Source organism: Capsicum annuum, chromosome 5 (genome assembly GCF_002878395.1).
Source record: "Capsicum annuum cultivar UCD-10X-F1 chromosome 5, UCD10Xv1.1, whole genome shotgun sequence".
Taxonomy (NCBI): Eukaryota; Viridiplantae; Streptophyta; class Magnoliopsida; order Solanales; family Solanaceae; genus Capsicum; species Capsicum annuum.
Genome location: NC_061115.1, coordinates 207,290,590 through 207,302,578, shown reverse-complemented (window position 1 = coordinate 207,302,578; position 11,989 = coordinate 207,290,590). Strand labels below are relative to the sequence as shown.

At 37.1% G+C, this 11,989-nt stretch overlaps 1 protein-coding gene across 1 annotated transcript; it reads right to left on the bottom strand.

Annotated features, from left to right (window-relative positions):
- Positions 1 to 491: 491 nt before the first annotated feature.
- LOC107871141 (CBL-interacting protein kinase 18) lies at positions 492 to 4,444 on the bottom strand. The gene is made up of 2 exons (XM_016717948.2): positions 4,275 to 4,444; positions 492 to 2,354 (listed from the first exon to the last, which is right to left on the bottom strand). Exon 2 carries the CDS (start codon positions 2,017 to 2,019, stop codon positions 682 to 684), a length of 1,338 nt encoding a protein of 445 aa, XP_016573434.2. The 5' UTR covers positions 2,020 to 2,354; positions 4,275 to 4,444; the 3' UTR covers positions 492 to 681.
- Positions 4,445 to 11,989: the final 7,545 nt, after the last annotated feature.

Below are 11,989 nucleotides of genomic sequence, written 5' to 3'. Positions count from 1 at the left end.
AATCATGAGGAACGGAGCGCCTTGCAATAAAATGCTCAAGACTTCATTTTCTTGTTTTCCAGAGATAAAAGGAAAATAAGATTGCTCTATCAACCATCGGACTATAGACAAGACAAATATGGAAAATGCAAAATCGAAGAGCCAAATCACCATATTTCCGGACACAACAACAACATACCCTTATAGTCGCACAAGTGGGGTTCTAGGGATGGTAGAGTGTAAGACGATCTTACCTCTACCTTTTCAGGTATGAGAGGCTGTTTCCGAAAGACGCTCGGCTCAAAGAAGCAAACACCCAGCAGTCATGAGGACATAAGAAATAGCAGGTCCTTAAGAAAGTAGAGGCTCGTTATATATATCAATTATCATCAACTTCGGCATTGATTCGATATACTTAGGCTACTAACATGAATTTCATGAGGATTACAATAGAAAGCCAGAAAAATGTAGATTACTCATGAATTACAGCAATAAAAGCAGAGTAAAGGAACTTGAAAATTTAATATAAGGAGCTGTCTATATTAATGTTGAGACGGGTGGCCTAAAACAGGCTGATACATAGAAAATTGACAATTACGACTAGAACCAAAAAGACAGGTTGTACGTTCATTACTGATACTAAAGTAAGATCAACTTACGGAGTAAATGTCAGAAGATTAGAATCTCTTTTTAGTGTCTCTACTAACTATTAATTGGCTGCTCGCCTTGCCAAGTCCAAACAACTTCCTCCAGAGCAGGTCTTATAAATTGTCTCAGCATCTTTTTGTACTCCACCTTATCGCCATATGACTTTTTCAGCTCAACCAAGTGGAAGGATGGCGTAATTTCAAAAATTTCAGCATCAATGGACAAAGTCCCATATCTACCCTCACCCGATCCCTCTAATCTCATAAATCCAGCTTCTTTCTTCATTACTTCCAGATTTAGACTCCTGCCAACTTCCTCAAGTTTCGACATGATAGAAGAGGCAGGCTTCACCGATATGAATTGCAAGTCTTCCTTTTGATCCTTTGTTATGAATAAACCAGACAAGTCAAATCCACTTGAAAGAGAGATTATATCAAATGCATTTAGACTTGTAGGTTTAGGCGACTCTAGCTTTGACACGGAGGGAGAGATACTGTTATGTGTACAATCTGCAATAATACCGTTGGCATCTAGGCTAAGCTTTTCCTTCTCATCTACTTTGGTTCCTGCATTTTTGGAATCCAAACTTTTCTTGAACCAGGAGCTTGCCTTTATCTTGGCTATCGAAATCCTTGTATGAGGGTTTGGATCAAGCATCCTAGAAATTAATTTCCGTACTTCTGATGGGAACCAATTAGGGAATTTGAACTCAGCAAGCCTTATCTTCCTATACATCTCCATAAGATTCGAGTCTTGGAATGGAAGAAAACCGGCCAACAAAACAAACAAAATCACCCCACAAGACCAGATATCAGCTTTGGCGCCATCATATCCTTTTCTGCTAATCACCTCAGGTGCAACATAAGCTGGGGTTCCACATGTTGTGTGGAGTAAGCCATCCTGTCTCTTACACTCAGCCAAGGCGCTCAATCCAAAGTCGGATACCTTAAGATTACCATTCTCATCTAGAAGCACATTTTCTGGTTTCAGATCACGGTGATAAACATCTCGGCTATGGCAACAATCAACAGCACTAATCAATTGCTGAAAGCACTTCCTAGCTAATTTTTCCTTGAGTCTCCCCTTTGCCAACTTTTTGAAAAGCTCACCGCCTTTGGCATGTTCAATGACTAAGTAAATCTTAGATTTAGTTGCCATGACCTCGTATAGCTTTAGAATATTTGGGTGTTCGATCAAAGCCATAACAGATATCTCCCTCTTAGTCTGTTCGATCAGTCCGGCCTTGAGAACCTTCTCTTTGTCAATTACCTTGATGGCTACACTCTCTCCCGTTTCAAGATTTCTTCCATAATAAACCTTAGCAAAATTGCCTTGACCTAACAATCTCCCCACATCGTATTTTTGCATTACTACATTTCCTTTCTTCTCCATTTGAACCAACAATCCTAGTAACCACTATTAATTACTTTCTCCTGCTGATATGATACTCGTTTTTAACAGGCAGGAGGGGCCTTGTTGCAGCGCTCAACCGGCTCCAACAAGACTGTGCTTCAGCATTGCGGGATGTTTAAGGGTTGTGGCTTCATTGTTCATCTGGGACGAGAAGTCAAGTGTGCTGTGAACTGCATATTCGAGATCACTACGAATGAAACAGATCAACTTCAATGCACACGGAAATTTAGAAGCCTCCAAAAGGCAATCGTTGTTGTACAGCCCCATCCCTCTGCATTCCCAATTACTTTGCTTTCATAAATATGCACCAAGCACTGAACATCAATAGAAAAAAGAGAGTCAGGAAATTTCAATCCAAGATTCACAATTATTGCCTTACAAAAAAATCGATGACTATGAAAGTCAGACAAAAGGGGCATCACGTTCCATCACATTCAAAACAAGTTTAATTCATCAAGGTCAGAATTACTAATGTGTATACATCAAGCAAGAAAAAAGGAAAACAAATTTAATCACCCTTTTTTTGTCTTTCACTAGACAAAAAGAAAGAAGATGCAGACTAATAAGTTGCTTGGGCTCTCCAAAAATGTTGCTGCACCCATGTTTGATACCGCAAAAATGCACTACTATTGAAGGATTTGACACGCACCCGATGACATTTTTGAAGAGTCTTAACAACATATGATGCAGAAATTTGATGCATAAAAATGAGCTGATGAGACATGAAAGATACTTTCTCATATCAAATTGAGAATGGTCATGGGCACATAGACAAAGAAATGTTCTTGGAAACACCCAACCTCCGTAGACTACAAGAACACAATAGCTTTTACTTAGACCCTATATTTGTATTAGAAAATCCGATGTGTGTGCAATTACTTATGAACCTAATAAGTAAAACGAGCTAATGGGTTCGGTGTATAACCAATTACGTATGAACCCAATAAGTAAACCAAGTTAATGGATTCGGTGACAAGTTCAGAACCCATAAGTTTCAAATCCCGGATAAACACCCCTATTCAAGGAAGAAAAGGAAGGCTAATCTAGCAAATTCAGTCAAAGAAATGTTTTTGGAAACACCCAACCTCCATACTCCAGGAACACAATAGCTTTTGCTTAGACGCTATATTTGTATTAGAAAAATCCAATGTATATATAATTTGTCGTGAACCCAATAACTAAAACGAGCTATGGATTCGGTGGCAAGTTCAGAACCCAGAAATTTCAAATATTGGCTAAACAAAGGAAGGCACTACAAGCAAATTCAAGACAAATGATATGAGAAAAACTTCATATATCAAGACTCAAAGTTGATATATCACTTGAATTAATCCATCATGCAAATAAACCCAAGACAAAACAAAAGACAGTCCGATGCACAATCTGGAAAGAGTTGAACCACAAGGGTGTATTGTAACCAGCCTTACCATGCATTTCAAAAATACAAGAGGCTATTTCCATGATTTGAATCGTGGCGTTCAAGAAATATATGCAAAATGGACCAAAACTATCATGCAAGATCTACACCACACGGGTTCTGCAGAATTTAGTACTTTTGACCCAAATCTGTAATTTTACCATGCAAATTTTATCATGTTTATTCGATGATATGTTGCTCGACAGTTTGAAAATGTTGCAGGTTGCACGTCGAATCCTCCAAAATTAGTGTATTTTTGAAAGATATTTGATGAAAAAAAATATACCTTAAAATGTCAATTAACTAATACATGGAAGGAATATAAATTATCAACCATGGACCTATTCATTGTCACGTCCTTAAATCCAAAACTTATAAATTTACAATTCTGATTTCGCATATACAAATTAACCGAAAAAGAAAAGAAGCATCAAAATGTTTCAGAAATGCAAGAGGTTGTTTTCATGCCTTAAAACGTGACGTTCAAGAAATATATGCAAAATGGACCAAAACTTTCATGCAAATTACCAGGCAGATCTACACCAAAAAATATATTTTAAAATGTCAGTCAAAGTTCATATATCTCGACTCTCGTCCTAAAATCCAAAACTTATAAACTTAAAATTTTGAATCTACATCTACAAGAGAAAAGAAGCAACGAAAAATTTCAGAAATGCAAGAGGCTATTTTTATGATTTAAACCGTTACATTCAATAAATATATGCGAAATGGACCAAAACTAACATGCAAATTGCCTAGACAGATCTACATCATACGAGTTCGATATAATTCAATAATTTTAATATGTATAAAGTACCTATTGGGCAAATATAGAGCTTCAGGATAGATCCAAAGAGAGAAAGAAGGTTGAGATTTTTGAATCTGATTCTTTTTTGTGTGTGTAGAAAAATAGAAGTGCTTTTAAAGGGGGAGAATTTGTTTGTTTGGTGAGAGAGAAATATTGTGCACGTGAAAATTTGGTAAGGCTTCTAACAATAGGGCAAAACTGAACTAATTAATGTATGTGACACGTGTTAGGTGTCTCGGGAATTGTGCAGAAACAAAAATATGGGATTCAAAAAGCATCTAGTGTAGTTTATTCTTTTGGACCACTCAAGACCTTAAAAATTGACAAGCCAATAATAATATACCTAGTATAATTTTATAAGTGGGATGTGAAAAGAATGATGTGTATTTAGACTTGTTTCTAGGTTCGATTGAAGCAAAAAAAAAATACATTGCGTACGAAGACTCACTTAGGAAACTCAAAAGCACTGATTGATGATATTAACGATTAAGTTCTCTAACGAAAATGGATCACTCAGTGGCGAAATTAGCTCACGATAATGCTTAGTCGCCCACTCATTTTCGATGACGATATCGTCGCAGGAAGTATAATATAGCAAGTAAAAGAAACTCCTGAATATACATAGGTTGCTATGAACAAAATGACCGAATGATGAGCAATTGCGAAAGCACTCTTAGTATTATTCTTTCTCTCGCTTGCACACATATAGTTGGGTTGCTAAGCAACTGGAGGTCTGTAATGTCTTTTTAAATAGAACTCTTGAGAAGGAGGTCTCTATGTCTCAACCTCCTTTTTTTTTACACCGCTTATTTAGAATATGTCTATCGACTTCACAAAACTCTTTATAGACAATAGCAAGCTTCTAGAACTTTTTTCACTTATTTCACCTGTTAGATACCTGAATATGAAGATCGCTTGAGAAATAAGCAAGAAAATCCTTTGAACATAGAGAGAGAGAGAAAATGGAAGTTGAATCCATCGAGAAACTTTCTATTATGACAGATGTCTCTTATCTCACCAGTTATATGAAAAATATCTAATCTCCTATATATTTACAACTTTGAAAATAAAACTACAATGTAAAATATAGAAGTGGGCTCGGGTCCTGCTTACCCAGATGGGTTTGCTTGTACAAATAGTCCTGTGGTTATTTTGTCATTCTTGAGCCCTAACACCCCTCCCCCCCTCAAGCTTGAGGGTGAGCAAACACCAAGTTTGCAAAAGAAATGATGATGGAGCTGACCAGTGTAGACATGTAATTTTGTCCCTCCCAAAAATAATTTTTACTCATTCACTACCCTACCCTCTATCTATCCCCTACCCTCACCTAATCCAACCACTCTCAGCTACCCTCTGCAAACCCATGTACACCCTCAATTTTTTGATCAACACAAAACTTCTCCATTTGAATTCTTGCAACATACACACTAACATATTCTCAACACACGGACCCAATTTTTATTCACAGAAAACATACACATTCACTCTTCACTCACCGAGCCTCACACAGAAAAACACACAACAACATTTTCTTTCCATTTTCATCTACATAACACAACACACCCACTCACACAGAAGACACACGACACACTCATCATCTTCCTTCTTTCTTCCAGTGACCATATTCACACATACACGACTCTCACATTTTAGGCAACTCACATTCATAATAATATACACACCCACTCACATCTCTCTCACACGGGAAAGCAACCCACATATACCATACCTACACAACATAAAACACACGCACACATTGGAAAAGAAGAAGAAAAAAACAATACATATACGGGGCATCTCTCAAACATCTCTGATAGAAAAAAACAAACACACAAACCATGTTGTATTTGTATTTTGCTTGAATTTTGGGTATCGTTGTCTCGGAATTCATATTTCTTCGTGGATTTTCGTTCAAATCCATTCTGGCTGGGTCCTTTAGATACCAAGTTGGTCATGTTCATGGTTCGAGGTTCTTCATTCGAGAATTTTGAGTTCGGGCTTTATTATCGCACTATTATCAACCAAAATTTGTTCTTGTAAGGTCCAATGCCCAACTCTACTCATTTTTTTATTACTTAATGTGGTTGATGATGTGATTAATGGTGTATTTGAGATTTTATAATTATCATGGTGGATTGATTGATTTTATATCAAAATTAGTTAATCATTGATTAAGAATGAAATTCGGGAAGGGATGAATCTTAAAAATGTGAATATGGATATAATTGATTTATTGTTGATAGTTTGAATTGGAACAAGATATTGATGTTTGTCAAACCCGGTAGTATCATGTTTTAGGCCAAAATGAATATGCAAATCTTAGGCTGGGTGAGCAAACTGTAGGAATTAATATCATGGATTATTGAATGTTTATTGAATTATTTGGTTTTTCCCGCATTTGAAAAATGTATTCATTTAGCTGGAAAATGCTCCGAGGTTATTTGTATTTATTCATCGGGGAATGTCCCGACGTATCATGTATGCAATGGAGGTCATGATCAAGGCCCGAGACATCGGGTAAAGCATTGGAGCGTAGTTTAGGATTAGTGTAGGTTACTTTTTAGTACCCTTTTATTTCGGGTTGCAATAATTGGACTGGACAATACATTTTTGGATTTGTTTTGTTTTGTTTGTTTGATTAATTATTTTTGTGTGTTTTGTGTGGTTTATATATTCATAATGTCAAATTAGCCGATATGCTTGACCAAGCGACCGTGGTTGAACCATGGGACCGAGGGGTGCCTAACACCTTTTTGTCGGTCAACAGAATTCCTTAGCCGAAATCTTTGTTTGCAAATCAGTTTAAAGAGTTAAATCATTTTGAAAAGGATTTTTCAAAGATGACTTGGCATACCGAATCATGTCAAGTTGCAACTTTGAGTTTAAATGAAAAAAGTCATTTTCGAAATAAATTTTTATTTTTTGTCACTTAATAATAAAAACCCTTTCAAACTTAAAATCATAATCTTTTGGAGTTAAAAAGGGGTGTGATAGCTTTGGCGACTCTGCTGGGGACTTTTCAGAATTCGGGCTTATTTTTGGAGTTGTATTGGCTTTGTTTGACATTATGGGTATATAAAAATTATTTGTGTTACTGTTTTATCACTGTTATGCGCCTACGTGCTCTTTGTTTACGGTTTTTCTTTATGTGTTACCGCTTTATATCTGGCATCATTTGCATAACCCAAGTCAATTCTTTCTGCAACAAGTCCCGGAGTGCACGTCATGTACACGAACTCTAGTTAAGTCACCCTTAATTTAGGAGGGGGAGCCATCGGATGTATGGAATGGGTGGAAAGCTGTCGCAACCACTATCGACTATACGCTCCTTCGAACAGCCTTGTTAGTGGACCTCAGCGTAGGTCAGCCTTTAGGTCATTCTTATCTGCATCATATTGAGACCTAATGAGACCTACTTGGTCCTTTATAGGAGACTCACCTTAAAAGCATTCTTACATGCTAAATGTTGCATTTTTAGGGTGACGAGGCGATTTGACGGATTGATTTAGGGAAATCATGTGTCAGAAGTAAAGTGTGTAGGCAAGAAAATATTGAAAAAGGGGGAAAAAAAGGAAAAAAAGAGAAACAGGAGAATCAAAAAGAGGGTTTCATAGTTTTTAGAGTTCTTTATGGCTTTTATATTTTTTACAATACAAAATTCAAAAAAAAAAAAGATTTTCATGTTTTGCACTCATTTTTTAAAAAATAAAAAAAATCAAAATAATTTTCCTTTTGTTTCTTTAGTAAGCATTCATAATTCGAAAACTCCAAAAATATATATTTTTTTCAATAGGAGTTTTTTATAAAAGAAAAATTAAAAAAATGGTAGAAGTTTTGTACATTTCATGTAACAAAAATACCAAAAAGATTTTTCTTCCATAGTTGTTAGTGTCAGTTTTAGTTGTTGGTATCAGTTTTATGTGAAGTGTCAATTTAAAAACTCAAAAAGATTTTATTAACGTTGTTTGTCATTTGTTTGTGGTCGTGTCTCTTAGGTTAGGGTTCAGTCAGTTGTTTAATCTTTATTTATCCGATCTGAATGAACTACGCATACCTGATTCTCGTCTCTCGAAACGGGATACGTAGGCAACCCTCACTGGGTCTGGTAATCTTTTAGTTTGATTGTTGTCTTAGTTCCAGTGTAGGTCTATTTTCTACTTAGCAAAGTGTTTGTCAGTGGGCATAGCCAAATAGGCCGAGTCTTCTTAGCATTTTCCTTTGAGTTATAGATCGGTCTATCCCTATGTCACGTGATACTTCCTGGTGTTAAAATCTCGAGGGTCGGGAATTCTCTTACACTTTTTGAATCGTAAGTCATAATTTTGTGTGCTGTTACAGGATGGAGCCGTCCAAAGGGTCTAGAGTCTTGATGGTTTCCAAGGTGCCCAAAAAGTTAATAAAATGGTGTGGCATGTTCAACTACTCTAAAAAGCATGAGCTAAAGAAAGTGTTAAGCAATCTTATATTATTTTTGACTATCACGCCTCGCCCAAATCTAATAGAGGCCATGTTGACCATTTGGGATTTAGACAATTTGGTGTTTAGGTTCGGAGGTTGTGAAATGACGCCTACCCTGGCAGAGATATCTGGTTTGTTTTAGTTACCTTACATCGATAAGAAGTTAATCTTAGCTTGAAATCTTTCTAGCATGAGATTTCTCGAGGGTTGTGGTTTGAAGGTTAATGAACACCTAGGATGCCTGAACCAATCTTGGATTTCCTTAGACTATTTGTTCGCTTGATTTGGGTCTCCAGAAGGCTTTGATCACTTTTTGGATGAATTTTGTACCATCAAGAAGAATTGGGAGAAACAATGTTTCGAGGTTTTCTGTTTGGCATTGGTAGGTACTTTGGTGTTCCTGTTAGATGAAAGGCGTGTCAACACCTGATTACAATCAGTAGTAATGGACTTATTCAAGAAAAGGGATGAAGTTACTATTGTACCTATGATTTTGGTGGAACTGTATAGAGCTTTGACTGAAGTAAATGGGGGGATGAGATTCTTCGAGGGAAGCAATTTGATATTACAACTATGGATGATGGAATATTTGCACACTCTTTCTTTGATTAGATCGGATGTGATTGACCGATGTTTGAACGAGTGAGTAGAAGCTATCGAACAAAGAATGCATTTTGATAAGTTTGCGTTACCTGTGGGAGTCAGTGCTCGAGTCAAATTTCTCAAAGAAAAAACTCATGATAGTATTCTTTAGACCTATCATTGGCTCTATCAGAAGGTAATCTTTTGTGGATGTCATATGCAACCTCTTTTAGTTATGATAGGGCTCAAATGCACTAGACCTTACATTCCAAGAAGGGTAAGGCGTCAGTTGGGTAGATCTCAGTACATTCCACTAATAATGGATCTTCAAAAGGATGTCATGTATTTTAGGGATATAGCCAAGGGTGAAATCATACATGAGCAATTTTGGCTTAATGCAATAAAAATGGATGTAGATTCTCTCAAAGAAGGTTCAGATAATCCGGGGTACACTCAGAGATATGGGATCTAGCTACAATCCATACCTTAGGGTGTCAGTAGGCCATTACCAACGCAACTCAGAGGGAGAATGCAGGAAGCTTGCGTAGTTGATAACCATGAGGCTGAAGATACGGGGGCCAAAGTGGAGGCGTTGAGGGTTCAATTATTAGGTTTGCTTACAATTATGGAAAGGTATCAGAGAAATCTTTTCAGGTGTACTCCTCAAGAGGCAAGAACACGTTCCAGAAGCTTCCTCTCAAGCATCACAGAGACATTGCAGGATATGTTACAAGGTTTGATTGGGAGAGCAAGAACTTCACAGACAAGTCCATCTCAGCCAGGGTCATCACGCAGTGCAATAGTTTGAAGAAGCACTTCCTATCTTTTATTTTGAATCCTTTATTTTTCTGTCAATATATTATCGTGTCGGTGTCAAGTTTGTTTTGACATTAGAGTCTTTATTAAGGGTGTTACACATGCTGGTCTAGAGTATTGTTCAATCTTTGTTGATTAGTATTGAGGTTATCTTAAAGTTGAAATCTGTTTTAGCTGTTTCTTTTATGAAATGTAATGATGTTGCGTTGTGCTTTCTTTTTTTTTGTTTTTCGCCATTAAAAAAATTAATCAAAAATTATCAACTTTGTGCATACTTTTCGAACTACGCTAGATCTGATTCATGTACAACATGATACATAGGCTACCTACTTTTGGGTTCGATCTAATCATTTTGTTTCTTTATTTTTCCTCAATTTTCCTCTTTTAGTAAAAAGCAAAAGCCATAAAGGATGAAGAAAAGAAAGAAAGAATATAAAAAATAAAAGAAAGAATAGTGAGAGAAGAAAAGAGACTGATGCAAAAAAGAGAGAAGCAATGGCGAAAGGTAGAAAAGAACGAGGTGTAATGAAAAAAAAAAGAAAAGTGTATCGAAAAGATTGGGATGATATTAAACTGACCTCATTACCCTCAAATACTGGTAGAAATGCTCATGAATCTAGGATAAATATACAATGTGATTTCCATGTTTGTTGTGTGACCTAATCCTAGCGGGTTTTGTCTTTAATAAGCATGCTCTGTAAGATAAAAGTGGTTGGTTTGTAGCATCCTGGATAGTCATCCTTACTTCGCTATATCAAAAGCAAAGCTTGACATAGCTAACAAGAAGATCGAAAATTCGCTCGTTGACCCAAATCCGGATCCTAGAGAAGAGGGTTCAGAACGCAATGATGAGATATTGAGACTAAGGCAATAATTGATAGATCTGCACCGAGCATGGGCTAGTGGCATGCCTCCTCCTCCATTCCATGAAGATCTTGGTAATATCTCCAATTGCCCCCTGCTCTCCCAAGCTCAATTTTTTGCTCTCGCTGAGTCATCCGAGCATGCAACAAGATTCACTCCACATCAGTATTATCCTAGCACTTCTAGTGTGCCCTTGGCAGTTCCTCGATCGAGGCCCACTGCTCAGCCAGCACCACCTGCAACACTTGTATCCGTGGCTCCACCACCATCTAAAGCTCCTACTTATATTGTGCGTCTAATAATTATACTCCCTCGGTTTGCCAGTGAACCAGTGTTTAAAATGCCAGAGGCTCAGCAACATGCTCTGGAGCCTACCTTGAAGATGAATGATCCGTATTATTATAATCAACCTCTTTTATTTCACTTTGATGCAGAGAAGCCTGATGCGACCGAAGAACAGGAAGGCATATCACAAAAATTAAAGAGTTTGGAATAGGCCTTGAGAAATCTACAGGGACTCGGGGGTTATAAGGTGTTTCCTATAAATATCTATGCATGTTCCTAGGAATCAACCTTCCTCTTGGCTTTAAGACATCAAAGTTTGAGAAGTATAACGGACACAGTGATCCCGTGGCGCATTTGAGATGTTATTGTAACCAACTGAGGGGTACTGGATGAAAAAAAGAGTTACTCATGGCTTACTTCGGTGAAAGTCTTTCCGGTCTGGCTTTGGAATGGTTAGTTGGTCAGGATATCGACAAGTGGAATACCTGGGATGACTTAGATAACAAATTCATGCAATAATTTCAGTATAATGTGGAGTTAATTCCCGATAAGAAGTCCCTAGCTAATATGAAGAACAAAAGTGCTAAAAGATTTAGTGAGTATGCAATAAGGTGGTGTGAACAGTCCACTAGGGTAAAGCCTCCGATGAAAGAGAACAAATTGGTAGAGTTCTTTATTCATGCACAAGATGAGACCTATTTTCAACACTTACTTCCGGC